The sequence below is a fragment of the Alternaria metachromatica genome (genome assembly GCF_023757995.1).
Source record: "Alternaria metachromatica strain BMP 0045 chromosome Unknown scaffold_5, whole genome shotgun sequence".
NCBI lineage: Eukaryota > Fungi > Ascomycota > Dothideomycetes > Pleosporales > Pleosporaceae > Alternaria > Alternaria metachromatica.
This window is the reverse complement of record NW_026055496.1, coordinates 214,284-227,849: the sequence shown is the minus strand read 5'-3', so window position 1 is coordinate 227,849 and position 13,566 is coordinate 214,284. Positions and strand designations below refer to the sequence as shown.

General features: G+C 52.6%; 4 protein-coding genes across 4 annotated transcripts; 1 reads left to right on the top strand and 3 right to left on the bottom strand.

Annotated features, from left to right (window-relative positions):
- Positions 1-371: 371 nt before the first annotated feature.
- On the top strand, positions 372-1,863 carry J4E83_003009 (uncharacterized protein; the record flags this gene model as incomplete). Its single annotated transcript, XM_049329949.1, has 5 exons — positions 372-624; positions 703-822; positions 884-1,271; positions 1,326-1,394; positions 1,443-1,863. 5 exons carry the CDS (start codon positions 372-374, stop codon positions 1,861-1,863), a joined length of 1,251 nt encoding a protein of 416 aa, XP_049190445.1.
- A 524-nt stretch (positions 1,864-2,387) lies between these two features.
- J4E83_003008 (uncharacterized protein) lies at positions 2,388-5,353 on the bottom strand (the record flags this gene model as incomplete). The annotated part of the gene is made up of 5 exons (XM_049329948.1): positions 2,388-4,028; positions 4,078-4,624; positions 4,818-4,978; positions 5,038-5,177; positions 5,251-5,353. The coding sequence occupies 5 exons, from the start codon at positions 5,351-5,353 to the stop codon at positions 2,388-2,390; spliced, it is 2,592 nt and encodes an 863-aa protein (XP_049190444.1).
- Positions 5,354-6,293: 940 nt separating this feature from the next.
- Positions 6,294-7,729, bottom strand: RNR2 (Ribonucleotide-diphosphate reductase (RNR), small subunit; the record flags this gene model as incomplete). The annotated part of the gene is made up of 4 exons (XM_049329947.1): positions 6,294-6,916; positions 6,966-7,299; positions 7,394-7,633; positions 7,697-7,729. 4 exons carry the CDS (start codon positions 7,727-7,729, stop codon positions 6,294-6,296), a joined length of 1,230 nt encoding a protein of 409 aa, XP_049190443.1.
- A 1,322-nt stretch (positions 7,730-9,051) lies between these two features.
- J4E83_003006 (uncharacterized protein) lies at positions 9,052-12,271 on the bottom strand (the record flags this gene model as incomplete). The annotated part of the gene is made up of 3 exons (XM_049329946.1): positions 9,052-11,232; positions 11,281-12,046; positions 12,099-12,271. The coding sequence occupies 3 exons, from the start codon at positions 12,269-12,271 to the stop codon at positions 9,052-9,054; spliced, it is 3,120 nt and encodes a 1,039-aa protein (XP_049190442.1).
- Positions 12,272-13,566: the final 1,295 nt, after the last annotated feature.

Here is a 13,566-nt window from a genome sequence, read left to right as displayed (position 1 = left end):
GTATTATGTTGATTCAAAGCTCAGCCTCCGTTCCTGAGAGGCAGTTCAGGTTCAACAGAACGCGCGTTCATCACAAGGTGGGCACTTCGCTCCGCCAATTTGTTCTCGAGAAGGAGGCCTCGCGATTGCATCATATGGATGAAGTGGGCACGACCCAGCTCAACAAGGGCAATAGAGGATACTTGCCTCCGTCCTCAACCACAATCTAAGTCTTAGCATTCTAGCACAGCTCCTGCTGAATCCATATAGATACTGTATTCCCCCTCTCTTTCCTCCATTCTTCTTCATCTCTTCTCTCTTCATCAATTACCAAAAAATCGAACATCAAAGACAGGATGTTCTCTCTAGTCCAGTTTTTCGGACTTCTTACTATGGTGATGGCAACCGCCTTCGCAAACTTCGGCAACAAGTCGATTTGCGAGCCTCTCGTCTCGGGCTCTGGCCCCAAAGTCTTCCCGGACACCCCCGAGGCTTTCCAGGCCTACCCTCTCTTCTCCGATGCTGCATCATCGGCCGTCACTCCCCCTGGCTACGTCCAGTCTTACTCCAACCTCCTCACCACGTACGATGAACCATCACAGTTCGTCCACTACGTGACTATGGACTCGTACGATGCCGACCTGTGTAAGTACAACTCTGTGCCGAAGCGCATCACATGGCAAAGTGCGTCATGGCTTCAACAAGTTTACTAACTACCCTTAGGTGCTGCCGAGTGCGACAACGACGCCAAGTGCAATGCTTTCACCATCTTCTTCGAGCGCCAGCCCGCCAATGCGCCTCACGGCACCCACTGCCCCAACCCTGAGTCTACGACTCACATCAGTACGTTTCTTCCTTCGAAGAACATGTGAGACATGAACTAACTCCTTTTCCACCTTCACAGAGTGCGACTTGTGGTCAGGCACCATCCTCCCCAACATCGCCATCAACGAGGGCCAGACCCGTGAGGGCTTCCAGGTCGTCATGGCCGGCGCCAATGCCTACGTCAAGGACGTTGTCACGCCCGATGTCCCTGCAGGCTATGCCCTTGAGGCGTACGCACTCGGTGCGGCCATCGAAGCCCCTCTTGACTGCAACGGTGAGGACACCTACATGGGCATGAGGTACTGGCAAGACGGCAAATTCGATGCTCAGAGGTGCATCACCGCTTGCGAGGAGACCAATGATGCTTCGGGCCGCCAGTGCCACTTTGTCAACACGTACATGCAGCGTCGCAACAACGTCCCCGTCGTCCAGCACTGCGCCATGTTCTCCAAGTACTGGCCCATCGAGTAAGCTCACCCACAAACTGTATCTACTGTGACCTTTCTCTGACTGGAACGCAGATTCGCTACCAACGTCGGCCAGCTACGTGGTAACGATGAGATTGACATCTCCGAGACTGACTCTTACGGGTAAGCTCATCACCTCCTTCCTCTTGACATATACTCACCGAACTACAGTATCCGTCATATCGTCGACGACTTCGCCGCCTGCCTGCCCATCGACAAGTCTGCCTCGGTCGCATCCAGCACGCTGGCGACCATGACTCGTGCCAAGAACGTGCTTGCAACGCCGTCTTCCTCCTCCTCCTTCGACTACCCCATCATCGCTCCCGAGACATTCAGCGACTGGGACCCCGTCATGGAGACTACCACGTACACTACTCCCACCGCCACTGCTTCTTCTTTCACCACGCCCATCATCGCCCCGGAGACCTTCTCAGACTGGGACCCCGAGTACGAGACGGCCACTTTCGATAGGCGTCGCCAGTTCAGTCATCGTCGCCAGCTTGTCAGGCCCACTGGCACAGAATTCATCACCGATGTTCCTGATTTCGCCTCGGCCTTCTCTGCTATCCCTGCTATCCCCACTATCCAGTAGATTCCCCGCTCGCTCGACATGACTTATCATGTCAGTGGGAATGACGTCGCAGGCGTAGAGTCTGCTTGTCAAATCCTGCAATTTACGAGGTAGTGCGGACGATAACAGCAGATCTGTATAAGGACATGATCAGCCATCATGGTGTTTGAGCTTTTGGTCGTTGATTTGGTTCTATGGAGCATGGCCCACTTTGAGTGACATGCTTGAACCACACAAAAACATCAGAAAATAGAAAATACCAGAAAACAGTGTAAAAATTAGAAAAACAAACATTGCCACCTTTGTGTCTTGTATCTGGTGACGTGATTATTCGTACGATGGAAACGAGGATTTGGTGCTGACACTTGACGAACTACAACATGCGGACCTTTTCGTGCAAGTTTGCAAAGTGACTGGATATCGTTTCTCGTCTGTAGACTTCATTGTGATGCGATACACTTCCGACCCCTGTGTCCAAATAGGCACGAAAGACTTGTAATGTGCAGAACTCCAAACCCCATATACGCACGAACGTCTACATCGCATTACTTCTTGTCATCCCCCTCCCCCTCGCTCCTCTCATCCGTCAGCCTACTAATCTGACTAAGCGTACTCATGCGACCCAGCAAATCCGGTCTTTCCGCTTCCTTCTTGTTCCCAGCCGTCAGCGCACTCTTGTCGCGATTTGTCCAAAAGAGCCAGCTCTGGCCGTTGTACAAAGCAAGAGGGTTGGTAGAACTAGCTCTTTGCCCTTGTGACTTCTTTTCGTCCTCCGGCTCAGCAGTAACAGTGTACGGCTCTTTGATTGGCGACGAGGCTTCAGATTGTGATGCACTGCGTAAAGATGTGGTGGTGCGGTCCATGGATATGGATGTCTTGGGTGTACCCGTGGGCTTGGTGTCGAAGGTGTCGTTCGTTTTTGTAGGATGCAGGACGGGGGATTCGTGGGGTGTGGAGTGAAAGCTCAAAGCAGCTAGCGACTTTCGAGGTGAAGCGCTGCGGCGAGGGAGGGAATTCGTTGAGTCGAAGCTGGCGTGCGATATGCTTTGTCGCCATGTCATGATCCGGTCGTTTGGTGGCTGTGTAGATACACTGTCTCGCCGTGATCGGCTGGTCCGCGATATGATACTGCTGGGTCGTCCGATACCCGACATTCTCTTCATGGACGCTGTGTCCCACTGTTCGCTCAGCCGTATGCGTTTTTGGTGGGCACAATCTTGTCTGAAAACCTTCAGCGCTCCGGTATAGTCTGCTGTAACGATTATGTTGCCGCCTCGATGTGCCGAGCGAGCAACGTATGCCGGGCTTTCCGCAGCTTTCTTAAAGTTGGTATCTGTGGGTGCGGGTGTCGGATGGGCTGAACCTGCCTCTGTAGGCGCCCGCGACGAAACGACGGACTCAGCTTTTGACACTAGAGTGACCGGTGGTGGATTGCAGAGGTCGAAGATGGGATCTTCCGATGCGCTGAGCAACTGCCGTGTCTCGATGGGTGCCATGACAGTACACGTCGTGATAGAATTATGAGCTTCGAACATTTCCACCGGACGATGATTCCTCTTCTCGCCCTCTACCGTAGATGTCGTCGACCAAATGTACGTTTTCCGATCCTCGCTTCCACAGATAATGTGTCCACTGCTATCAGCAAAGGTAGCTCGTATTTGACTGCAGTTGTTTTCGTGACCACGGAACTTCATCTCTAGAGTCTTGTCCTTCATGTTGTAGATGCGCAGCCTCGAATCATTGCTCGATACCAAGAGCTTCATCTCACCACTCTCGCTTCCTGGAGGCCAGTATGTCGCTTGGATTCCAGTAATCTTGCTGCCCTTCGCGTTCTGACCGCGAGTCGACTTTACGTGGAGTTGCGCCTGCCACTTCAATCCTTCAGTATCGTAAAACATGCAGAGTCCACCGAGGGTACCAGCTATACACGTCTTTCCGTCGGGCGTAAACGCTACTGATGTGATCATGTCTGGGACAGTGATCGAAAACGCCACGCTCTTGTCGGGGATGCTCCATAGCCGCAACTTGGCGTCAAGCGAACCAGCTAGGAAGAATCGGTCGTCCGTAGGGTGAAACTGAATGGAAGGAACAAAGTCGGAATGCTTGAATGTACATAGATTCTCGTCTCGGCTAACGTGCCATAGTCGAACGGTTTTGTCCATGGAAGAGGATAACAGGAAGTTGTTCTGGTAGGTGTCAGCTAATGCATCAATGCCTCGCATAAATTCGACATACCTTGCTCCAGCTCAAGTCCAGGATCGTCGACGTATGTCCTTGGTATTCGCGGACGGGCTTCTGCTGGAAGACTGGTGCGCTGAGTTGGGCATGCGGATCGCTCTCGGTATTCTCGTGTGCGCGGCGTCCTTCTGGGCTGTCAATCACGGCCCACACCCGGATGACTCTGTCCTGACCACCAACAGCAAGATACCTCCCATCTTTGCTGAACTCAACCGCCCAGATAGGATTCTGCGTAGCGGCCGACCCAGACTGAGGCGCAGGGTTTGATCCAGCAGCGGGGGGACTCTTCTTATCCGATCCAGAGCGTAACTCCTGCGCCAGGAAGACACGGTCAAACTCCTTCTCCTTCTTGAACTTTGTCCTCACTTTGATGTATGCCGGAGGATGTGGTATCTTCGGACTGAAGCTGACATTGTCGACATAGAGCTGGGCATCCATACCCTCTGGTCGTCGGTCGTCTGCCTCAGAGCCATTGTCGCTTGCGCCATCGAGGGTGCTCTTCTTTTTGTTGCCTCCGATGAAGCGACTAAGGAATGACACTTTCCTACATACATAGTCAGCCTTACTGGTCACACCTGGAGCTAGCGTCGGCAATGACGATCAGGCCAACAAGAGAGCGAAGCGCGAGCTCAGCCTCGATACGCGGGTCCTGAACCTCAGTACGAAATACGCGCTAACCCTTGGCATGTAGCCATATGACACCCCATGCGCTCAATTGAACGACCATGTGCACTTACTTCTTGTCTGCCTTACCCCCGCTTGTGTCGCGGGCCGTCTCTCCACTCAGTTTCTTGTCTGCGTTCGCTTCGTTGGGTGACGTTGGCGATTGGATCGGCTCGGTGTTCTGGGATCGTAGTTTCTGTACGGCGGGCGACGTATTCGTTCTCTGGAGGATTTGCTATACGATAATGCGCAATTAGCGTCCGTCTCCGCATCTCGAACCTTATGTGTACATACTTGCGAGAGCGGGTCCATGAGTGTTTCGGGCAATCTCTCTCCATCGCCAATGTATCCATTGTGTGTATCGCCTGCCGGTTGCGCAGAGGGTGTGGTGGGGCTTCGAAGTTTGGCGGAGAGTTTCTTGTTGGACAATGGGCCTGCGGATCCTGGAGTAAGCATCTGTCAAGTTGCGACGTGACTTGCAACAATGGGTACTGGTGTGTGACGTACCGTCTACTGTGATTGAAGACGCGTTCTCCTGGTTCTGGAAGTAGGAGCCTTTGCCAACGGCAGGTGGGTCTGTCACCTTGATCTGGGGTACGGTGTCTGCCATGTTGACTTGTCACGAAGCGGCATGGATCTACCCCGGCGCCACCTCAATGTACTTGACACCCTTCGCTGAACACACGGATTTGCGTGCTGCGACCTGGTTCAAGTGGTAATCATAGAATATGCACGCTGCACTAGAATAGCGATAGAGTCGGATTTTGTCGCGGAGGGTCGCGGATGTTTACGAGCTAGCCTGTCGTTGTCTGGTGCACCAATCCTGTACGCAAATGCAGGGACAGGATTACCAATATCCCCATAGCGCGCGATTGGTTAGAAGCAAGTAGTCAAGGTGTCGCAAACTGCAGAGCTGAACATGGCGCTGGACAGCCTGCAAGTATCCAGCTCGCTTGTGGCAATTCCACAGGATGGCAGCCGCGGGACGCCTCACGCATGGCTGACGTCATAGTAGGCGGTACCTGAGCGAATCCTTCCAAGGGCAAGGTTGCGGGCCTGGGCGGCGCGTAGCATCTGCAGAGGAAGTCGCGCGCATGAAGGCTACTGCGAGTAATCCACGTGGTAGAAGATATGGGCAGGTATCGGCAAAGCTTGGTTCGTTCAAGCGCATGCTGTCGCGTGGCGTGTCGGACCGAAGCTGCACGCGTCATGCACGAGTAACATCATGAAGACCTTCACGCGTCAATGGAGATGTGGTAGTGGAGACATGTATATATGTAAATGTTTGTATTCGTGATTATTCAAAATGATAGAGTCGTTGATCCCATCGCTGTCGCGTACTATAGCTATCCTACCGCATCACTCATCCAAGAGGCCCATCCCAGCTAGCTAGCAACGCCATGACTCCAAAGTGCGAAGAGTGGTTACTTCAACAAATGCAAAGGGGGTATGTGAACGAAGATGCCCGGCATCCGTGCCAAACCCAAGCGTCCGAAGTGTTGTACAGTAACTAAATCGCAAATAAATAACAAGAGAAGAAGTCGAGGCGTCTAGAAGTCCTCGTCGAAGCAGAAGTCTCCGGACTGGCCTTGGGGCTCAGGAGCGGGCGTAGATGAGCCGTCCTTCTCGTGCTTCTTTGTGCTAGCCATGACACCAGCCTTCTGGTAGTCACCGACGCGCTTCTCGAAAAAGTTGGTCTTGCCGGCTAGCGAGATGTTCTCCATGAAGTCGAAGGGGTTGGTGGCGTGGTAGGCCTTGGTGTTGCCAAGAGCCAACAGCAGACGGTCAGCAACGAACTCGATGTATTGGCACATGAGCTTGGCGTTCATGCCGAGCAGAGCACATGGCAGAGCGTCGCTGAGGAACTCTTGCTCAATCTCAACGGCCTCGGTAATGATGGCCTTGACAGACTCGAGGCTGGGCTTGTTCTTGAGGAGAGAGAAGAGAAGGCAGGCGAAGTCGGTGTGCATACCCTCATCACGGGAGATGAGCTCGTTGGAGAAGGTAAGACCGGGCATCAGGCCACGCTTCTTGAGCCAGAAGATGGATGCGAAGGAGCCGCTGAAGAAGATACCCTCAACAGCAGCGAAGGCGACAAGACGGTTGGCGAAAGTAGAGTTCTTGTCGGAGATCCATCGCATGGCCCAGTCAGCCTTCTTGCGGATGCAGGGAACTGGAACGCGTTAGGTGATGTTGCAAAGCACGTTGTAGGTATAACTTACTGTTGTCGATGGCGTTGAAGAGGTAGCGGCGCTGCTTGGGCTCGCTAATGTATGTGTCGATGAGAAGAGAGTAGGTCTCGGAGTGGACGTTCTCCATCATGATCTGGAAGCCGTAGAAGCATCGCGCCTCGGGAATTTGTACTTCGCTCGAGAATCGCTCGACGAGGTTCTCGTTGACGATGCCGTCGGAGGCGGCGAAGAAGGCGAGGACGTGGGAGATGAAGAAGCGCTCGTCATCGTTCAGGCGGTAGTTCCAGTCGTGGAGATCCTTGGAGAGATCGATCTCCTCTGCGGTCCAGAAAGAAGCCTCGGCCTTCTTGTACATCTGCCAGACCTGTAGTAGACATGTCATTAGCAAGGGTATTGCTTAAGTGGGGTTTGACGCGTCTAGTCACGCGTAAAGCGCGTTAGATCGGAGTGAAACTTACATCGTGGTACTTGATGGGGAACAGGACGAAGCGTCCAGGGTTCTCTTGAAGGAGGGGCTCTTCGGCCTCCTCCTCCTTGATCGTGGGCGCGACGGTGGGCTTGACCTCCTCAAGGTCATCCTCGAAGTCATCTGGGATGCCGACGATGGGCTTGAAGGTGTTCTCCTTCTGTGCAGGCGAGAAGTCAAGCTTCTTTGCGGGCGAGTCGTTCATCTTGAGCGAGTCAATCGCGGATGCGACCTTTTGACGCGTTAGCATGGACGCGTCTTGCTGGGTACAAGTACCGGAAGTATCGCGACGTACCTGCTTGGAAGGCGTAGACTCAAGAGCAGACATTGTGAAGAGAAAATATGTGTGGAGCTCTGGATTGTGTGAAGAAAGGCGAATGTGCAGTCAGGATTACAAGAGGTATCGCTGATGTGGGCTGATGATGGTTGTGGTGTAGAGAGAGACGAAGAGCAGACGCGACTTCACTATAAATCCGCGTCGAGACGCTAGCACGTGACTGGGCGATCGGCTTTGGCCAGCCACTAACGCGCCTTCCTCGCGAAAAGACGCTATGATCTCATCCATGTGCGGCTTCGATCACCATGACTTTTGTGCCCTATAAACATCGGATTACATTATAAATCTGCCTGAACTACATAATCGAGCACGCGCATTCTAATGACACCCATATTGCCTTCTTTTCGTCTGTTGGTCGTCGACAATCATCGTCAACGTCTTCCAGCGCGTCGCCCAGCCACGAGCTTTCACGTAAAAACCGTCTGTGCCAGACGCGTCGCAACGCGCTATGAGTCGAGTCTCCCCACCACAACATGCAAGGGCCGTTTCCGCGACTAGTTAGTCCTGCATTTGGCGGCTGAACAAAGGCTTGGAAATACATTTGAAACCCAGATTGGCCCGCCTCGAGGCCCGTCTCGACGCTTGCATTGGCTGCCATCTGGCCGTGCTCGTTCCGGCCTCGGATCAGATTAGATTTTCTCTGATAATGATCTGACGCTGATGGCTGGTTGGCTCCACTCGACTCGTCACACGCCGAGTTGGACATGTTTTGGCCCGAGAACGCGTCGTGAGACCGTGTTGGACGCGTCTGAAGCTGTTCCGTCTATGCGATGCTCACCTTCCCCTGACTTGCTCCCTTATCCCACACATACTTTGTACGGGTTTGCGATCTCGATGGCGTTACTACGCGAGTGATCCCCACTAGTTGACTGGACGACGCGTGCTCGGACGCGTCTGAGGGTAGTCGCACTAGGTGTGGGGGAGACCACTCGGCTCACTATACGGCGGAAGTTTGCACAAAACTAAGATCGACTAGATGCACATGTTCTGGAAGCAATTTGGGGGCTTTTCGATAGAGGTTTTGGATGGTTCAATCGTTGATCGTGGTTGGAATGCGTCATCAGCGAACTATATTCATGGCATCGGCGGCGTGAAAGCCTGTACTGTAGGCAGACCTGATCTAGACATACGCTGGCATTGCGTGACCCCTTGACTCACGCTACTAGGCGTGACTAGAGTTTGTGTCGCATTCAACAGCAATGTTTTGAGTAGAAGTATACATTGCCTTGCATACTACGTACTTGCTACGATATAATAGTCTGAATGCAGCAAACCTCGGGATCCACGTCGCATCGCCGCCCATTTCATTCCCCTCAAACCCCCAGTCCCCGGATCAACGCCACCAACTCCGGGATGCGGAAAGGTTTACAGATCGCCTCATCCACGCCTGCCTCCTTCGCCATATCGATCTGCTCTCTTCTCGCGTTGGCACTGACAGCGATAATCGGCACATGCCCGCTCAACTCGCCATTCCTCTCCATCTCCCGTATTCGCCTCGTGCAGGTCAAGCCGTCCATTACAGGCATCTCAACGTCCATAAGAACAACGGATAGCGGAAGAGGCGGTGTTTCGCTTGGTGTCGGAGAGAACGATGTGCGCGATAACTGGGAGAGAGCCTCAAAGCCGTGGTTTGCGACGTGAATTGTGTGTCCTAGCTTTTTGAGTTGGGTAGATAGGACGCGTTGATTTATGAGGTTGTCCTCTACGATGAGAATGTGGTATTTGTGGTCATTGGTTACTCTGCCATCTTCCTGATCTTCCATGGAGACGGCGGTAAGCAGTGCTCCGTCGGGGGCTTTGGTATCGCCCTGGATGATCTGGGCCTTGGACCGACTCGACAGGCTGTCTTTCTTCTTGTGGCCGTTTGTGGTTGAAAGGGTGTTTCGATCTTTTGCCCTCCGTGATTTGATGTAGAATGTGAATGTTGACCCAACATTATGAACGGAGGATACGCCGATGCTTCCGCCTTGCATTTCGGTGAGTTCGCGCGAGATGAACAGGCCTAAGCCTGAGCCGCCATACTGAACATGTGTCTTTGGGGACGCCTGCGAAAAGCGTAGGAATAGTTTGGCTTTATGCTCGGGAGACAAACCGCATCCTGTGTCTTTGACAGTAAAGTGTAGATAAAACGGCTCGCCAGCGTTGTTCCATTCGGCCTGAGTCAAGAAATCTTTCCTGACGGCTTCCTGAGGCACATACTCGACATCGGGCATCTGTTCTGCCTCGCGTGATGCGCTCATAATTACTTCGACCTTGCGGATTTCTTGGCTTTGGGTAAACTTGATGGCGTTGGTGAGCAAGTTAATGAGGACCTGTAGAACTCGGCTGGGGTCCAGTATCGCCCAATCAATGTTCAAATCCGTAATGGACGAGTCACATCTTACTTCCAGGTTCACGCGAGCTTTGTTCGCCTCGTCCTTGAACATCTTGTAGGCGTCTTGTAGAAGCACCGAGGGTTGTAACACAATGGGACTGATGACCAGCAGCTTTGAGTCCAGTTTTGACAGAGTAAGGATGTCGTCCACAATTCGCTTTTGATGCGTAGCGCAGGCTTGTATCGTATCCACTGCGTCCATACTGGTGCTTATCAAGCCTTTTAGTTGTGTCTGAATGACAGGTAACGCCAAGGTCTCTCCGCTCGCGAGTCCACTCATCTCGTTCAGGGATGAGTAAATGGAGTCCGCGCATTGTACCATCGCGCTCAATGGATTCCGCATCTCGTGAGATGTCATATCAATGAAGTTCTCCTGCTGCCTTTTCGCCTCGAGCGCTTCTCCGACTCTGTTCTTCTGAATAGCTTCAAGCCATACCATGTGACTGACATCAGTCATAGTTCCCGTCACAGTCTCATCGGGATACGCCGTCTCGCTGACAAGAATCCAAGTGGGTGTCTCAATACCGTCAGGACCCATCCACCTCTTCTTGAGGTTTATTGTGAAGGTATGTGGTCCGCGTTTGCGTCTGGCGACCTCGACTTCATGAACACATCGCTCTATCAGATCGTCATCGATAATAGTTCGCCACTCTACTTGATCGATGGGCACTTTGGGATGGTCGGTAATGCGGAACCACTGGTCGTTGACATATCTCATCGTCAAGTCTGGGTTGAGATGATATAAACCCACTGGTACGAGCTCCGTAAAGGAAGCTAGACGTCGCTCTGCTTCCGATCGCAATAGTACGGATTTAGTCGCTTCTTTCTGAGCACTAATGTCGGTGTTGCATCCAAATATGCCTGTGACAAGCCCGTTTGAGCCTTTGATAGGCATACATGCTGACAATGTCCAGAGAACGTCGTCGGCAGCTTCTCCGCTCTGATGGTTCTGATCTGGTCGCTTCCATCGTATCTCAAATGTCGCCGGTTCGCCGGATACAAGCATCTTCCATTGGCTATCCACCATGGCTAGGTCCTCCTCAAAGACGCACTCCTTGTAAGCCGATACCGGGACCTCGAGAAAGTCTCTTCGGTGGCCAGTCTGAGCAAAGTACGTTCCCTGAATTGATATTAGTTGCATTCAGTTTCCTGAACGAAATGTCCTTACGTTAGCATGAAGCAATATGCCATTGACATCGATCTCAAAGTACCCCAGGCCAACTTCGTCCGCGATATCGTGAAAGTTGCGGAGCTTTTCAGCTACGTGACTGGCTTCCAGTGTGAGATTCGCAACTTCTGCATTAAGAGCTGCTCTATCCCTCGCAGCTTGTTCTTCCTGGAGTTCGCGTTTCCTGATCTCTTCCTCGTGAAGCGCTACTGAGGCCGCAGAGGCACCGAGCAAGTTGGAAAACACCTTGATCCAGTCCTTGTACTCGTCGTCAAACGGTCGCCGCGTATTCAGGCCGAGCAGAAGGTACCCTACTATAGTTTCGTCGTAGGTCCTGATCGGAACAACAATGAAATGTTTCAGGGGATCTCCAAAGCCTCGCTTCTCGAGATCATGGTATAGCGACTGCGGCAATATACCCTCCTTCTCCTGATACATAAGTGCGGTCCCATCGCTTGCCGCATCTCGCATGGCGCAGGCTAAGCCGTCATCGCTGCTGAGATCCAACTGTGGAGGTATGGCCGGGTGGTTAGGCTTGTAACCAATGGCCCATTCGAGCGTACATTTACTAAGTGCTCCTCTCGGTGAGATATCGGTTTCCGCCATATCGTGTAATTCGCACTGTGAATATAAAACGGCGGCCGGAAAGTCGTATTCGAAAGGCCTGACGGCATCGGCCAAGCTGTGCCAGAAACTTTTGGTGCTTCTTGCCTTGCTAGTCAGTTGGCCTACTTTGAGCAGGGCAGCGACACGTCGTTCCAACAATCTATGCTCGGTGAATTAGTCTGTCGTTCGTGGCAAACATGCAGGATACCTACCTTTGTTTCGTCACCTCAGTCACGATCGAGTACATGCCGTCGATGTGAACACCGACAAGGGGTACCAAGCTCCACATGAAGAAGGCTTCCTCTACAAAGCCAAATCGTTCAACCATGAAATGATACTCTTCTTCTGGAGCATCCGCGAAACGCGTCTGCTCTGAGCGAGCCATCGTGGCACTAACAGGATCGGCGAGTTCAGGCCTAGAGCGAGTTAGACACTGGACCATTGTATGTGCGCGTGAAGTAAATACCAAGCATCAATAATACTTTGACCAAGGATAGCGGGATGCCTTGAGCCACTAACGGAGGCATACGCGAGATTGTACAGTATGGTATGCTCGGGACCAAGGAAGAGAGCCGTTGGCCGCGTTTCCAGCATCAGTGTGGTGACCAGAACGTTGAGCTATCAAGCTGTTAGTACGAATAGTAAGATGTCTCAGCACCGCGTTGGCAAAGCATAGCAAGGGAGCTACATACTAGTAACAAGTTAGCAAGATATCTTAAGAGCTATTCGTGGCGGCTACTTTACCCTCATAACCCCAGGAACTAATCGGGCCAAGAGACGTCTTAGACCAGTTGACATTTCGTATATGTTCGACATGTGCGCGTAATTCTGGCGATTGAATTTTGACGGTAAAGATGGTGTCTGGCACTGGTTGCAGACGTGGTGAAGGCAGCCTCCCTCGGGCAAATTGCGCGGGCTCCTGCAGGTGGCCATGCTGTTCATCATTTGGCGCTGGCTGCTCGATGATGGTGACAATCAACCAGCGCTTGCATGCGAATTTGGCCCATTTGTATCGGCCATGCAGGAACTCATTTTGATGGCGTGCTGCAACTCTACTGGCAGGATCCCACCAGTCTCTCAGCGCAGAATGTGAATGCAGCGATGATGCGATATGTTGAATCGTGAGTAGGGCGGTGTTGACATGATATACGATGGCAGTCGGGGCTTGGCAGTCGACGACAAAGGTTGGCCGTGGGTCGCTGTCGTATAGCTCCCGGATGTCCGCTTCCATGGTGGCAGATCTGCGTCGTTAATGCTGTGATTGGATGGCGCGTGGAGAATGCTGGGGATAGTCGCGGGAAGGCGCCGAAAGCGCGCCGGAGGATATTATATCGTTCCTATCGCATGCAGTGGCTGAGATGAGTCCGTGATCTTACAGTGTGCGAAGATGCAGGTGTTGCAGCAGGGAGCAGGTGCACGAGTCGGCCGGTCATGGGAATTCGAGATTCGCTCCTTGCCACCATGGGATTCCTGGCTGAGCGACTAGTTGACGCAGCAGTGACCTAGATCCGCCTCGTCCGTCGTCGTCCCCACCTTACGTCTGTTGTCTAGAACTTTGGCATGCACGCCTTGGTAGTCTTACCGAGGCGATTGGAACGAGGCGCGAAATGCTGCGAGTTACTGTTTCACCCAAAACGCCCGTTCTTGTACAAATCGTTGTCTTCATCTCAAGCAGTTGTT